Source organism: Phymastichus coffea, unplaced genomic scaffold (genome assembly GCF_024137745.1).
Source record: "Phymastichus coffea isolate CEN01 unplaced genomic scaffold, Cenicafe_Pcof_1.1 PCOF00047, whole genome shotgun sequence".
Classification (NCBI taxonomy): domain Eukaryota; kingdom Metazoa; phylum Arthropoda; class Insecta; order Hymenoptera; family Eulophidae; genus Phymastichus; species Phymastichus coffea.
The window spans coordinates 119,038-135,198 of NW_026706858.1; the positions used below are offsets into that span (position 1 = coordinate 119,038).

The 16,161-nt window shown below is 50.7% G+C and overlaps 1 protein-coding gene across 12 annotated transcripts in view; it reads left to right on the top strand.

The window, feature by feature from the left end:
- LOC131664960 (protein PALS1) overlaps window positions 1–16,161 on the top strand; it is a 46,646-nt gene that overhangs the window by 5,433 nt on the left and 25,052 nt on the right. For 2 of the 12 annotated variants that reach the window (XM_058936468.1, XM_058936480.1), the window contains exons 3-9: window positions 68–180; window positions 869–926; window positions 10,501–10,561; window positions 11,274–11,355; window positions 13,572–13,657; window positions 14,503–14,620; window positions 15,057–15,232. In XM_058936468.1, the coding sequence (XP_058792451.1) occupies window positions 68–180; window positions 869–926; window positions 10,501–10,561; window positions 11,274–11,355; window positions 13,572–13,657; window positions 14,503–14,620; window positions 15,057–15,232 (694 nt within the window). Of the gene's footprint in view, window positions 1–67; window positions 181–868; window positions 927–2,311; window positions 2,611–7,880; window positions 8,016–8,218; window positions 9,972–10,500; window positions 10,562–11,273; window positions 11,356–13,571; window positions 13,658–14,502; window positions 14,621–15,056; window positions 15,233–16,161 lie in introns of those variants that run through there. The other 10 variants (XR_009301985.1, XM_058936464.1, XM_058936469.1 and 7 more) reach the window with 9 other exon arrangements.

Consider the following 16,161-nt stretch of genomic DNA (forward strand, 5'->3'; position numbering starts at 1 on the left):
AAATTTAATGAGCTGTCGCGAACATTAAAGTTCCGGTAGATGATTCTTGGAAAAATCTTTTTCGCAGGTTCACCAGCGGACAACGCGGACAGCCTGGAGATCAGCGACGAGATTCTCGAGATCAACGGACGCACCCTTGAAAATGCGACGCACGACGAAGTGATAAACCACATATACGAGGTAGTTTTCGCCTTCGTCAATTATTGCGCAAGAGTGCATCTCTTGCCGTGCCTCCACTTTTCGTGTTTTCTCTCTCCTCTGCATTTTTCACACGCCGGATGTGTGACCGTCGGACTTTTTTTACCGCGGCAGTGCCCATCAAATCGGATCGAGGAGCATCAATTTTGATTCCGTCTGTCGGCGCGGCGAAGCTAAAACTTTGAACGTAGCGTTTTGAGGGAGCAGAGAGAGGAAAAATTGCATTTCTGAGAAAATCATGAGTGACGAACGAGACACCATGAAAGTGAAGAGGAAAGGCCATTTATCCTTTGCGCTACAGCATAGCTGAGAAAAGGCCACGGGCAATTTCAAAGTGTTTTCACCAATGTTTTAGATCGTTGCTTATCATTTTTTCAAATAACAAAGCTCTCAAACGATAGTACTGTAGGTCCTGTAATGTGATAAAATCATTGCCGTGATCAGCGCACACTTTGCCGGGCAATACTCCATGGAGAAAGATCAGCAGCGATTAAAAATGCCCAAAAGTCTGGCCGGTTGGCCGGTTGGCCGGTGTCCAACTAGCAGCCGAGATTCCGAGATTCCGGGACGAAAAAAAAAAAACATAGCCTCTTATCGCACGCAACCAAAGTCTTTGCGCTCTTTCCGCATACAAATTGTTCATTAGTTAATGCGCGCCCATTTGTTTCAGTGCATCATGTCGAGGACGATTTGTATGCGGCTCAAACGGAACGTCAGCAATAAAATCGGTAAGTCACGTGAATTCTCCGTACAGCCGAAGAAATACCGAAAGAAGGAGAGAACGGACTTTTTGCCTATTTCCCTCCAAGTGACTCGGGCGATTTGCTTCGACGAGCTTAATTGGTCGCAGCAGAGACTGACTTTTTCCATTGATTCGTTTGTTCTTGGATGGTAAGAGAGAAAGAGAGAGTCTTGCTGTGCATAATTACGATTGGTATAATCAATATTGTCGCTAGCCACGGAACAAAGGAAAGAGAAGCCTTTTTTGCCTATATAGAGTGGATCGTCCTGAAACGCATCAAGCTTCATTCCTTTGCGGCTAGATACGGTCGATGTGGTCGATAAAAAACTGCCATTCGGCGCAAGCTCCTTTATCAAAGTGTAGTAGAACATGGTTTTCCGAAAGTAGGCTGCACTTTTGGACAAATCGACAATCGGCGATCGGCGTGTACAAGAATGTAGCAAACTTTGTCAAGAAAAGGCCATGCAGAGCCACTGATAAGCTATTAATCCGTCGATAAAGCGAAGAGGCGAGGTGCGACGGAGACGACAGTCCGTCAGCGCTGACGGACGGTGGAGGAAAGTGGAGCTCGGGGCGTGTCGGTCGCTCAGTACTTCAAGCCACTTCCCTTCGCAATCGCTTCAGTTCGGCGCTGCAGGGGAACGACGATAAAGTTCAAGAGAGCCTTTTCGCGTCTCTCGAGAGTAGAGAGGGGCGTCGTCGTTGAGGCAATTGTACGCCGCGCGATCAAATTAATTAGCGCAGCCGAGCGACGCAGACGCCCTCAGCGAAACTTTGATTGCCGAGGATTCACGAGAGTTTTCCATTGTTAATCGTTGCGCGCCTGCGTGCTTGCGTTCGCACTTGCCGCTTGCACCTCATCGATTCGCTTGGCCGCCGAGTGATCCGGCTGCACGTGCTCGCGATCTAGCCGTCGCCGGTTCAACGGGACTCGGCGGCACATGCATCGGCAAGGCTCGGCGCCGTCGATCGTGACACGCGACTTTTCTCTCGACCTCGACCAATCCTTCGCTGCGAACTTGTCGGACTTGACACACTCGGTCAAGCGGTCGAAAGTTGGAAACAAGCTCGCTCCTCCTGGGCCACGATCCGCTAGAGCTAGCTCATTTACAAGTTGCTCCTGTGGAGCGCTCGACTGGACGACGCTTCGAACGTTGCGATTTCGTCGCCGTTCAACAGAGCGATCGTTGGCCGCTGGAGGCGCGCGATCGAGCCTGTCGACGGTTACTCGCGGACTCGGTCGGTAAAATAGCGGCGAGGCGGCGGAGACCACTACGACGTGCGCGGCCCCGCCGAAAAGCGAAAGCCCCGAAGCAGCGTCGGCTGCCGAGCAGTCGCACGCTCGCACCTGCGCCAAAATCGAGGCGAGCGCGCCCGGAGCCGCTGCCTTCGGTCGTCGCAGGTAAGAGAGTCCGCGCGTGGCTATCGGTTCAGGCGAGTTCGCGCGAGTTCGGGTGAAGAGGTGGTAAGCGCGAGAGAGAGCGCGCGCGCGAGCGAGGCAGGCAGCGCCGGCGGAACATACGTGTCAGTTCAGCGGCCGATCGTTTTGCGCGATGTTGCTGTCGCCGCCGCCTTCTCTCGGCCCGTGGCGTTCGTTTATGGTTGTGCTCCGCGATCGTTCAGAGTGCCAGTGCCAAGTGCCACACAGTCGCTAGGGAAGAGACGCAGAGGTGATTATCCGCTCGACTAGATTGCGTAAGCGCATCGAACCTCGGCGGCGCCGCTGTGCGCCGCTGCGAGGCCCTTGAAATGTGAAAGGATGCTGCGAGCGAATGCATTGGTACGTCGCGGAGAGTGCGCGATCGAAAGACACGGCCGGCCGCCGCATCCAAACGATCGATCAAGGAACGACCGTGTGGTTCTGGTTTTTACATAAGCCGTCAGTGCGCTGCATCCACGCACCTCCTTTTTCGCGCGCATGCAGGATTCCGCTCTGCTGCAGTGTCCCAACAGAGCGCCGTTTTATCGTTTTCGCTGAAATAGGCGAATTCCTCGTTCTTTTGTCGGCCGAGTGTGTGAGCTAATACTTTAATGAGCGTTGTTAAAATAACTCTTTAATGCGTCAATTGGCTTTGCTGTCCATGTTTGGACGCCGACTTTTTTCGCACGAACGCTAGGATATTGGGAGGCGCGAGCGGACCGGCTGTGATTCGATCTCCAGCGCGAAGCGGAATGTCCGAGGATTAGCATTAGCTATACTCGCGCGTTTAAGCTTGAAAATCGCCTTGTGATCTAATCGCAGCCGAAGCCGCGACGACGATTGGCGAACACACGCGCGCACACACGCGCGCGCGGCGAACGAGTTTTTTCGCGAGTAGCGCTCGGTCGTTCCGTTAGGTCGTATCTGCTTTTTGAAACTCGGGGCGTAAAGCTGCCAAGTGTACTTTCGCTCGGTCGATCGATTATCGAGCCTAACATTCCGGCGGAGAGTGATCGTTTAGCATTTTGTTACCGTATAAAAGCACTCGACAGAAGCTGCGCCGCGCGGACGTGCACACGATGCCCAAGCGTTTCAGCTGCCTCATCCGTACTTTCGGCAATAGCCAAAGACAAGCGAGACTTTGGGCTTCTACGTGGCTGGCGAACAGTCGACGCATACCGATGCCCAGCAATTGCCATCCTCGGACAATGCGGTGCTCGGCATTTTTCCGCGCCCATGCGTGTCGCGCCAGCGGAACCTGCTTCCGACACACACGCACACCGCGTGCACACGGCAGACGCCTGCGCGGACCAGGAAGCCGTTTTTTGTTCGACGATTCGAGAGGGGATCGACTTTGCGGAATGTCGCTCGAGCCGCTTCACTGGCTGTCTGTGATAAGGCCGCGCGCTTGCGAACAGAGCCGCGAGCACTGCTTTTTTCAAAGTTACGTGCACGCAGTTATCTGCGTATCCACGCGTGCTCGGGTGCTCGGGTGCTCGGGTGCCCGACTACGAATTCGGCTTTCCGAGCGTTCACCTTTCGCGGAAATGCAATTTCCCTCGGAAGGATAAAGGTATCAAGGTCATTTGGTCTGTACGCAAGTTCATCAACAGCCAACTTTTCGATGCATGCGAGAATCGGTTTGGCTCAAGGCCTCGCGATTGGCGAAAACCTCACGAAACAGCAGAGCAGAACGTGGACACGCCATGGACACCTGCGCGTAACGATAGAACGCGTAGGTATATGTGCAATGGCCGACGACCCGATATACGGTCGTTCACCTCCCGCATCCACCTCTGCAAACTTCAGCTTGGACGTTTAACCGCGGCGCGCGTCTATTAATGCGACGCGAGGACTGCGATCATCATCGCGATTGTTAACCTATTTTTTTAATGGTCTTTTTTTTCATTTGCGTGCAAATTCTTTCGATAGTGTGCTCGGTCCACAATCAAATGTATCCCGTTCGGCTCTCCACGGCTTTCTTTCAATTATGTCAAATCAGATGTTATTTAGCGAAGTTTCGGCGACTTTTCGACTAAAGCGATCCCGCGAGCCTCACCTCTACAATCAAATCGCTCACCATCCGAATCGTCCAGTGAACGGATTCAAACAAGACAAGCTTGGCATGATTCAACGGCCCGTTAAGGCGATTTGCATGCGAAAATGGGTCAAGGGTCCGTCGGTTGTATTATTTTTCGGCTGTGCCATGTTCTCGGCCTGTGGCTGTCGCGAGTGCAGACTACAACCGATAGAGAGGGCCTCGGCCCGAGCAAGAGAGGGGCAGAGCGGCATATACAGTTAGCAAACTGGTTCTCTCCGTGTGGAGCTGCTAGAGAAACGAAGTACTCGGTACGCTGCCGAGATTTCTCTCTCTCTCTCTCTCTCTCTCTCTCTCTTTCTTTTGGGCCGTCCGAAGACGAGCCGCGAAAAGTCTTCGATGTTTCCTCTCTGTTTCTGTTGCAACTCGTAGTTTATGGTTATTTATGGCGGCTCGTGCACGTGACCTGGTACGGCGCGGCCTTTTCCGGGCGATCGCTGAGCTTGGCTACTGTCGACCTTTTCGTTTTTGAGGAAAAGTGCTGACGATGCAAGTGCTTGTCGACAAATTGCTTTCGATCCACTCGGTCAGTCTGGTGCCGTAGTCAAAGAAGAACAGTGTCGAGCGCTCGCTCGTACATCGCTAATGCTTCTTTGCGCGTCAATCGAACAAGCCGAATAAATAATAATTGTTCACGCGTAAAGCTTTCCTGGATGGCTTCCTTCGTGAAGAGTTAACTAGAGATTTATTGAAGTGCACTGGCGCAGGAGTCGAATGTTGCACAGCACTGCTTCACTTAATGATCGTCTTTATTGGCCTCGGTCACTGAGGCGAACTGGTAGAAAAAATTGAGCACAAATTTGATATCTGATCTTGAGTTCTTGTCACTCCTAATTGCTGGGCTGCATTCGAACTTGATCTGTCTCGTCGTGACCCAATGTATCGAACGGCGTCCGTAGTCAAATATCTAGAATGGTTCAGTGAGAAAGGGAGAGAGAGAGAGAGATAGAGGATTCGGGGTGACTATTAACTATCCAGTAACTGCAACTCAAAGAGGTAGAAAGGGCGGCTTGCTAGTCGCAAGAGAGTCGGAGATTCCTTGGTTATAGCATCTCGAACAACAGGTTTGATCGGGACATCGACTTTAATAATTGAGCGCTCTTTCCCCTTGTGACTCTAGCCATGGCTAGAGGGTGAAAATCAGCCAGGAGGAGGCACACCCTGCTGATGGCACGATCCAATTCATTTGCCAGTTGCAATTAGTTTCTTCAGCAATATTCCACAATAAGCGCATGGCCCAACCTAAGGGAACTTTAGATTCGAGGCATCAGTAGTCCATGTTGCCGGAACGCCGGACCAGAACTGTCGTCAAAAACGCAGTCACACGCCAAACATCAGCCAAACGAATATCTACTCTACTACAGACGATTTGAAAGAGACGCCGGAACAATAATAAACGAGCGAAAGGTTAGCACACGATTTGTCGCATTACCGATTGCTCGCGAGCAATGACCAAGAGCCGCTGCAATTTGCGTGAGCCAGCAGACGGATTTCGGCGCAAAGATTCGAGAGCCCACGCGTTTTTATCGCAACTGCACGTTTTCCCCCACCGGCCCAACGAATGCTCGTGTCATCCGACAATTTGACTCAGCGCGCATCGATCATGCTGTGAAAGTGATCACCTTCCAGAAGCAACACATCGCAACGGCGCAGCGTTGCGAGTCCGGTAGCACCCCGTGGGGCACTGCAATGCTGCGGCTTGTTCAATCGTCTTGAGCGTAAGCATGGATTGACGTCCATGCTGTGTGCCGACGGATCGTCGAGACAATTATCAATCAACAACTTGATTTTTGAGTTAGAATGAACGATTCACAAGTGCAGCCACTCGGAATGTTATGCCGAAACTTTTCTGAGGATTATGCCACTCGACGAAATCTTGCCTACTCACTGGATGCGCGCTCGTTAAATGCCGATTGGATCCCAATTATTCACACGGCGACAAACATTGCGAGCGCTCGGATTCGTGATAGATATAGTGATTGACGACAGACTACATCCGTCATCGTTTGATAGTGAGAGCGCCAGCCAGTTGTCAAAGCTGTCAGCTGTTGTTTCGCGAACAACTTATTCAACGACATAAGCTTACGTTTTGCTAATTGACTTTCAGCAAATTCTGATTAATTTTATCGCGACGCGTGTACAACTAAACAATCACGATCGATCTATAGCAAGCAAAGCTCACTCGTTGACGAGCACATCAAGAAAGCAGTACAGAGTGAAAAACACGGTATCGCCGAAACGACGGAACGACTAGTTTATCAGTGTCGTAATGCAGTCGGCAATGAAGTTTAGCTGCGAATGAGCGCCGAAAAATAGCAATTTTTGTCCAGCAGCCCGAAGGTAGCATGTGCTGGCCGCGGCTCACTTGCTGACATGCTTTTGGTCTCACTGGCAAAAACATAGCGTACGACCCATCCGCTATGGACTTACCAATACTGTCGCGGTCGCAGCTTTTAATTCACTATCTCTCTCCTTTTCCGCTTGTGTAGGCGCGCGGCACCTTACCATGGTTTCCGCGACAGCCGCTGTGCGCTCCTGATTTTTTCGATGGTATTAGTGGCTTTTTTCCACGGGATCGCGATCCTTTTATTTCAAGTTGACATTCGAATTGACAACTCGTCCAAAGCAATATAATCGTGGTGCTTTGTCGCCGTGCCACTCGTCTCAAAAAGCTTCGGTACATTAAAACTTTTGCCCACGCATCAATCCGCCGCGTGCAACGCCATAGATTTGTCGCCGTGGCACGTACCAAGGCGACAAGCTGAACTTTGAAAATATCGTGCAGGCCAAATGAAATTACAACTGCGCTCAAATTAGTTGCACAACTTAAGTTCTCGACGGACTAGCCCAGTCTACTCTCTCTCTCTCTCTCTCTCTCTTTTGAAAATAAAATAATAATAATAATAATCGAAATGTAACGGTCGTTGGAGTCGAAAAGGAAAGAGGTATGCAACTCGCAAGTGTATGTGGACAGGAAGTAGTGGCATAGCGAAAGCCGTGTGTGTATGTTTGAAAGTGGGTAGCGACAATCGTCCATTATATGTTTGCGGAACGTATGATTCGACAGCCTCGGCGACCAAACAATTAATTATCCTTGCGCAATTGTCTCTTTGCATCGCTGCTTCTTTTCTCCGTTGGTTTTTGTCGGCGAACAGTGCCGAGAGCGCTCGACTCGACAAACAACGCCAAAAATGATTCCGCCCGTTTCATTTCTCCACTGTCGCGGACTTGTCGCACTGGGCGCGCGCGCGCGAGAGGAAGCTATATTTAAAAGGCGCCCGCGCGCGCGCACGAGAGTCAGATGCTACTTGAATTTTCATGACTGTCGCTCCGTTGGATATTTTGGTGGATGAGTTGCACGATCCTACTTTATTTCATAATTCGGTGTGCAAATCTTCTCCCGACAGCTGGCAAACAGTTCAACGCACAATATAGCCAGCAGCATCAGTCGGTACGACACAGAGAGTATAACGGGCCAGTCAAAGATTACATTTCCAGCCAAATTTACCTTCCGCCCTCTCGTCGTCTCCATAAAAGTGACAATGAAGAGAGCGCGGGTGAGCGAGTGGGAGGAGAGGGGGGTGAGCGAGGTATGGTACGGGAGAGCAGTGCGTTGAACCGTCAGCGCATGTTATTTTTTATCGCCTTACGAACCGCCGCACTTCCTAAATATAAACGAGCCGCCGCCGCCGCCGTGGGCCGATCCTCCTCCTCTTCTCAGTGTTGGACTCAGCTCGCGCGCGCGGCACGTGCCCGGCTCTAACGCGCTCCTCGCGCCTTGTATCATTCGTACGGGCAAAGTTGCTTTTTTTCTCCGTGTGATTTGGTGCTTCTCCTGTTCGCGGCTGGATTGTCATGGTGCTGATGCGCGAGCGACTTTTTGATAAGCTGCCGCGAGACTTCGCAGCAGTCACGGCTGCTCTCGATGCCCGACTGTGTTAGGCCAGACGAGACGGTTGCAATCGCGAACCTTGGCGTTTGTCGAAGTCTCCCTATTTTTAATGACGTGCCGTTCGCGAAATGGAGATAGATCGAGCCGATTCGTTGGAATTTCTATTGTTCGCGACGAGTGGCGTGCGAGCGCAGCTAGCAATGAGAATAAAGTGAATTAGTTTTGACGGGCGTTCGAGTGCGTCCACGAGCAATCGCGTCGCGTCCATAATGGAAAACAATGCCGACAAACGAAAAAGCCAGTTTCGCAGAGCAATAATCGATGTTCGACGGTATACGCATGTCGTACGGTTAGACGGGCATTAGTCAGCCGCGAAAAGCAGATGCCGGAAAGACCTCGACCTAATGAGATGTCGCGCGCACGCGGCCTGATCGGACGCGCGTTATCATTCGCAAGCGCTCATCATGCGAAATGCTCGTGGAACGAAAATAAAAAGGAACGACGGAATTTCGGGAAGAGCCGCTCTATAGGAAAAAGAACGAAGAGAGGAGCTTTTAAAAATAGGATGCGCGAGAGAACGGTGCACGCCAGCTATATTTCTTCGATCGCGCACGCGCAAGCTCTGCCGTTTTTTCGCCTACGGCCAAATTGAATTTGGCTAGGCCCAATCGCGTCCCCCGCACAAATGTTTAGCCTTCTCGCACTGTTCTCGCGCTGTTCTCTCACTGAGATCCGCGCACTGGATACATACTAGCTCGCGTTACGCCGAGGTTACGGCTGCAGAGTGGACGGCAATCGGCCACATCGCCATTGCTCGAACCCTCGGGCCGGCCGCGGCCGAGTTTGCTCTTTTGCACGGTCGCCGTTGCGTCGCTCAATAGACCATTGAAAAACACAGAAGCACATAGACGCACGTCCTCTCCGAGAAGCCGGCGACGCGCGCACACCTACGTCGACTTAGGTCGATTCTTGCAGCGGGCCGAAAAGCCTCGCCTGGTACCCGGACCAATATCCAGTGAATCGAGGCGCGCTTTCGAGTGGAAAGTCGATCGCATCGCGATTGAACGCGAGTCTACTCGGCAATTGGATTGCTTTTGGAATAGCCGAGTCGGACGCGCGGACAGCGACAGCTCGGTTGCGTATTACGCAAAGGCAGCCGCTCCGCCGTGAAAAGATTCGACGCCGAGGTGGCGCAGCGCGCGGATGCTTATCAGAAAGAATGCACCGTCAGCAGCGATGAACTTGGGCGCCAAGACGGAGGCGACGAGGGCGCGCGACGATTCGGTAATCCGTCGTCGTGGCAAGTCCCGCGTGTCGACGCTCCTGCAGCGCATCTCGTGGTGCGGCTGCGGGGCGGACTCGTCGCGAGTAGCGAGTCGTCCCAGGTCGCCGAACCTCGGCGCTCAGGCTACCTGGCGCTCGGGCTTGGTCGGCGTCGAGCCCACTTCCGGCGCCGCGACCTCTCTCCCGTCCGGTACGCCCGACCAGCCGTGCACGGCGCTTCGCAGCGACGTCGGCGAGCACTTTGATTTGTCGTCGATCAAATTTATCGACGAGGACGAGGACGAGGACGAGGACGACGAGGACAAGCTCACCGCCGAGCACACTGCCGATAGCGATGGTATTGTATCTAGTTTAAGGCCAAGTCTGGTCGGCCTCGTTCACCTTGCTCGCACTACAACACGCTCCGAATGGCGAGGCCAGCATAGGCCGTCCGATTGTCCGAATGTTCGATTGTCCGATTGTGCGGTGGCAAGTGCAATAATTATCGTTCCTTGCGCCAACACTTTGCGTGGCGCAGGCAGCGCGACTCTTGGGCCCGAATCCTCTAACGGCAGCAGCGACCGAAAGTGCACGCCGCTGAATTTTCTCGAATCGATGGAATCGACGCCGTCGCTTTGTCGGTCCAGCTGCGAGAGATGCGGATGACTGGAGAATGATTGCCAGCTCGAGCATTGTCATTGCACCGATGACGGACAAATGGAACGTCGACGAGTGCAATGAAAATGCTCGGGGGCTGCAGTGCGAATCTCGATAGGTTGAGTTATTTGATAAGCGTCGAGTCTCCTTCGAGGCCCGGCCATTTTTCTCAGCAAACATTTGCAATGACAATCGATGAAATGCGCTTAACTGAATCCCGTTTGTGGCAGAAGTGTTGGATGGGCCGAACAGCGGTGGCATCGAGGACGCCTGGGTGATCGCCGTCGAGAGGTGAGCTCCAATATTATTTCGTCTTTATCCCCGCGCGCCGACGTAGTCGTTTAATTAAAGGCCAAGTTTGAGCTTGAACGAGCAAACTTTAGCCGCTGTCCCTTGCACCCGCCCACCTCCCCTCCTCCCTCCTGCAACTGCTTGTTCGCCGAGACTCTTTGCTCGCGGGCAAGCTTTCCAGGCTGCTTTCGTTAAACACTTTGCCCGACTTTGTTATGCGCGTGGCGGCTCCTCTGTGCGATTTTTGCGCGCGGCCGAAAGGTCCTTGTCGCGGCAGTCCTTTCGGGTCACGGGCCAATTAGTTGGGCATTTTCGTTCGACCAATTCCGTCGATTGGGACAAAGCAATTTGCTCGAGCGTCAAGTGCGCGTCCACCGGGCCGCGCTCTCAACACCCTTTCGATACTGCACGTTTTTACATGGCTCTGCGACCAAGCCAACGACGCGTCGTTCTTCAATATTCAACTCTCGACGCTCGCTTGATCTGTGCAATTTAGAGCCGTTCAGTACATATTGTTATGCGAGAGCAAGTAGTAAAGAAACGAGCCGAGCCACTGCATGACAAAACTCGCGTAAGCACCCGTGCAAAAGTCGGCCGGTTTGCATGCCATGCGATGAAAGCATCCCACTCGCGCTCGCGCAACGGATACAGTCATTACGATATAACAACTGGCGGAGAGTGAAAAACCTGTTATCTGCTTGTGTCGTTGCAGAGGCGCGAGAGAACGTCTGAAAAGGTTGACTGCCGACAGGAAAATCAGGCCCCGAGATATCCAGGCGATATTGCATCAACAGGTAACGTATTAATTTACTCCACGCTAAAGAATTTTTTCCTTCGACCGATCCAATATCCGACTGTCGCTCGGCGAAAAATTGATCGTCGATCTCGGCTTTCGGCTTTTGGCTTTTGGCTTGGGTCAGTCGTTCGAAAATAGCGATACGCGTTTGATGTTGTTCACGCTTGGCCACTCGGCGATCTTTCCGTCGGAATGGAATTTGCTTTTATACTGCCTTTTCGTTGGATATACATTTTATACGCATACAAAGGACGTTTTTGATTGCCGGCGTACAAAATTACCGGCAACCCGTCTAAATTGCTTTGGCCCTGAATATCCGAATAGCGCCATCGACACTTTGCCGAATTTCAACTTTACAACAGCCATAATAAATGCATCAATCTTGTCATTCTTGTCATCGTCAGTGGCAGTGTAAAAAAGTAGGAAAATTCACGCGACAAAAGGATATCAAATCTCGGAAGCGCTTCTCTATTCCCACTTCACTTAACGACTAAAATGTATTTAGTGCTTAGGCTGCGAATTGCACACGCGTACAGTAGGAATAATCGATGTGCGAGCACTGCGAAAATTCATCGCGGAAGCCTTTAAATCCTTTCGCAGTGTGGAGCTTAATTGCTGCCCCGCGACAGGCAGGTGCCGCTACTCGATGAATGCTCGAGAGAAAACGTCGACGAGTGCAAGCTTGAATTTTCTTTCCCGCCTTGTAAGCTGCTCGTAATGCCGGATGAAAGGCTGAATAGCTCGCGTATTCAGGAAGCAATCTCGAGAGGGCCGACAAACAAATTTTTGTAGAGACTTTTGCCTGCGAACGAAGGCTTTGCCGTCTGCAGGCAAACACGACGCTGATCTGGAAATTCTCGCGAAACGCATTAACAATGAATGCATCCAAGCCGTGATCAGAGCACGCTGAAAAATCTGAGCACCGTGTTTTTCGGCGCATCTTACAATTACATTTGCCCGGCATGATCAATTTCTTAATCTCATCGCAATATAACTATTGCAGTTCGATAAGACATCACTGCTTTAACACGCAAACATAGGTCAGAAATATCATTAATTAGATTGATAGTAATAGAGTTAAGTACCACTTGACAAAATCAATTCGGTATTACTCGGATGCTACCAGAATAACAATGGGTGAAATCAACTACTGGCATGATGACATTGCGCCTGGATTTTATACCGACTTGGCGCCGTAACAGTACGGCGTTGTAATTTTTCAACGGAGCTCGCGCACACGTCCACGTTTGATTGTCGAGGAAGCGTTTATTTCGAGAGAGAGAGAGAGAGAGAGAGAGAGAGAGAGGGAGAGAGAGAGAGCAACCATTTTAACAGCAGCGCTAAATATAAAGTTGATTTTTAGCATTGTAGTTAACATCGGAAAAACAGAGTCAGCGCTTCGCAGATGTGCGCTCGCTTATTTCAATGCCAATTTCGGCGTAGATGTATATGCATATGAAAAATCGAGCACTTGACCTTGATTCCACGCCGTCTATGTGTGTGTGCGTGCGCTGCAGCTGACGTGAATTTCCGTTTTCTCAGCGACGCTTTTTTCCACTTATGCAATCGTCCGTGCGCGCCAGCGATCGGCTTTGTATTTGTCTTCTCTTTCTCAACGGAGGAAGATACTTGCGCTGCATTCGAGTTTTCTTTTTTGCACAGCCGGGATTAAAGGTTGATATCAAGCGGCACGGCGTTGGCCGACCATTCAAGCAATCTTGCGGCGGCTAATATGCGCAAGAGACAAATTGGTTTTGTCAGGGGATAACCGCGGTGGAGCTTCGTCACACTGGTTAATTAGACTTGTACGGCGAGTTGTTTACTTTCTGCAGGCCAGCAGCTGATTTTAGTCGTGCGAGCAACGTTAAAATCTCGAATTGAAATGAGGTGTCGATGGACTTCGACATCGGTCGCGACTGATCCGCACAGCGCGAGTAAAAAATAAAACAATTCCTTTTTCGGAGTCCGAAATGAAGCTCGACAAATTGCAAACGAAAAGAATGCGTCGCATCTCGCGGGCGAAAAATATGTTTGCATGCCTAGCTGACCCAAATCCAAGCGGACGCAGCGAATTTTCTCTTTTCAAAGGAAAAACTCGCGCGCGCGCGCGTTCTGTCCGCCTGTCCCTCCCTCCCACCCTACCTATCTCTAACTAAAATAAATGCTAAGCAATGGAGAAAAAACAAAATGAAATATCGATGTGTGTGGTTGCAGTTCGAAGGTGGAGCCTCGACGAGCAAGGAGCACGCCACGGCCAAAGATGCGACGAGCAGCGAGATCACGGTGACACTCTCCGACAAGTAAGTTCTATTCTGGATGACTGTGGATCGATAGCGGGATTTCGTAACGGCGCGTGCGATGTTTTTCGTCGATACGTACCAAATCGACACAAGGTTATACGCGACTAATAGTTACGGGCTGCAGGTCGCTTGATGAAGAGCATAAGCGCTAGCGACATAAATAATATTGCCAAGGCAGATAAGCGATAAGTTTTATGGCTGCTCAAGCAAGTTGGACAACTGAAACGCCTACAACGCGCTCTTGCACTATATTATTCGGTGCATTCGTCGAATGGGAAGATCAAGAAAGTTCAGCGATCGACAGCGGACACTGATCTATTTTACAGTTTAATCCGATTCAAATGTTTTTCTTGTTTTTGAATGATGCGATCGCGTCTATATCGTCACCTTCCAATCAGAGTAGCGAAACAAATTAAGAAGATTGGGCGTATTAAAAGACATAATCCACAGGCAGCGTGCAACTGTGTACGAAAGAGCGCGAGCCCTGCCGCTTATAATGCTCTTATTTAATAAAAGCCGAGTCGTACGACTGAAAGCATTGCACTATGCCGGTGTGGGCGCGCGCGTGTGTCCCAAGCGGATAATGCCCACTCGTCTTGTAATCCGTCTGGCGCATACGTGCTCCTCCGAAAATAAATAGAACGGCCGTCTCCTTTGACAATGGCTAGCGAGCCTCTCCAAGATCGATAAGCCCGCGCAAACCCGCCAACGATCCTTACGTAAGACTGCAACAAGGGCACCAGCGGCACGAGCGGCACGAGCGATACGAGCGAGGTTGCGATTACGTCGCATCCGATTTTTTCCTTTTTTCTTGTCTAACTGGCTCGTTCATTGTACTTTCGCAGGGACGCTGGGCTCTACCCGACGAGCAAGCTCAGCAACGGCACTGTTCCCAAGGGCGTCGGCGAGCACAGAAGCGCACTCGAGAAGCAGCAGAGCTGCCCCGAAGATTCGGACCTTCAGGTCAGTTGAGTAGAGCTTCTGACGAGCTTCAGCCTTGACGACCTCGAGCCTCGACGGTTCAAACTGCCGCGACGCGATTCGATGTCCGAGAAGTCGAAGCGAAACTGATAAAAACAAGTCGAGATCTGTCCATCTAATGATTCGATTGAGTTTCGTGACGGCGCACCGAGTGGCGCACCTCGTTTCTCGAAAGTCAGGCGATCCGGCTCATTCAATACACCGACTGGATGCAAAGCCGAGCGACATCATCGCCGATGTTTGTTGCTTGTTGCTCGTTGCCGCAGCTCCAACTGTCATTGCAAACTATCGGCACGCGTCTCTCGACTCTTGAGGCATGTTAGCTTCCGCCGCATTGCTCCTTTTTCGCGAAGCGACTATTCTTCCATTAGGCAAAGGAGCATTGTCGAGTGGTCGTTCACGAGCATTTACTGTGCAGGTGTCCGGTCTGCAGGTGGACGGCGTGCGAGCAAGCGAGCGTCGAGCCTCGAGCCCATTCCAGAATGGTCGTACGGAGGTGCTGATCGGGGAACCGGAGGGTGGCCCGCGCTCGCCCCGGGGCTCCACATCCTCGGCCGTCAATGACGCTGGGCCTGACGACGAGCCCATAGTCAGGTGAGTGATTCTTTACCTTGGTGCAGCTCAGGCAACTCCTTTATCGACCGTCGCCGACTCGCACGCGTCTCGCTTGGATGATTGCCGGGAGATGGCGTTGCTGCTCAGTCGCCTGTAGTCGCTGTAAGGATCTGGCTGGTTTTGTTTACCAGAGGCTTGTATTGCGCCAACATCTGCAATGCTTCGTTTTTCGTATAGCTGTAAAGGTCTTAAAAGCTAGCACTCAGATTTAGCTTTTTCGAAATAATCGATAAACTAGTTATGTCATTAAATAGTTCATCAAAAAAGCAAAAATTTTTTTCTCTACCATTTGTTAGTTCGTCCTCGAAAAACCCTTTAAAAAGTGAAGTATGTCTAGAGTGGCTAGACTCTAGCACTCAGATACGATGTGTGTAAAATCTAAAAGAATTCATTCTACAACAAACAAATTTACGCGCTAATCGTTAATTCACGACATGAACTACCGGCACCCGGGGTAAATCGTTGATAAATTAATTATTTAAGTAAATAAAAATAAAAAATTGTTTCCTTGCTGACGAACTTAATAACAATATATTATTAGACATCCTCATTAATTAATCGTTACTCAGGCTAGCAGATTGAATTTAAATAGAATTGGACTGTTGGACAGTACGTTATTATTAGTTTTCAATGTTTTAAATTCCATCTGGACTATCTGGAGCAAATAAGGGAGACTGATGGGTACTTGGGATTTTGCGTAAAGCATGCGCGCCGCTTTGGCGGTTGTTCCTGAGGTAGCGCCCAGCAGTGATAGGCCAAAACAATGTTTTATTTTTATTTACTTAAATAATTAATGATTGGTGTGAACTAACAATGGTTAGTGTGTACATTATTTTGTTTTTAATGAATTTTTCTAGATTCTATCGCACATCGTATCTGGGTGCTGGAGCTCAGCAGCCAAGACTTAC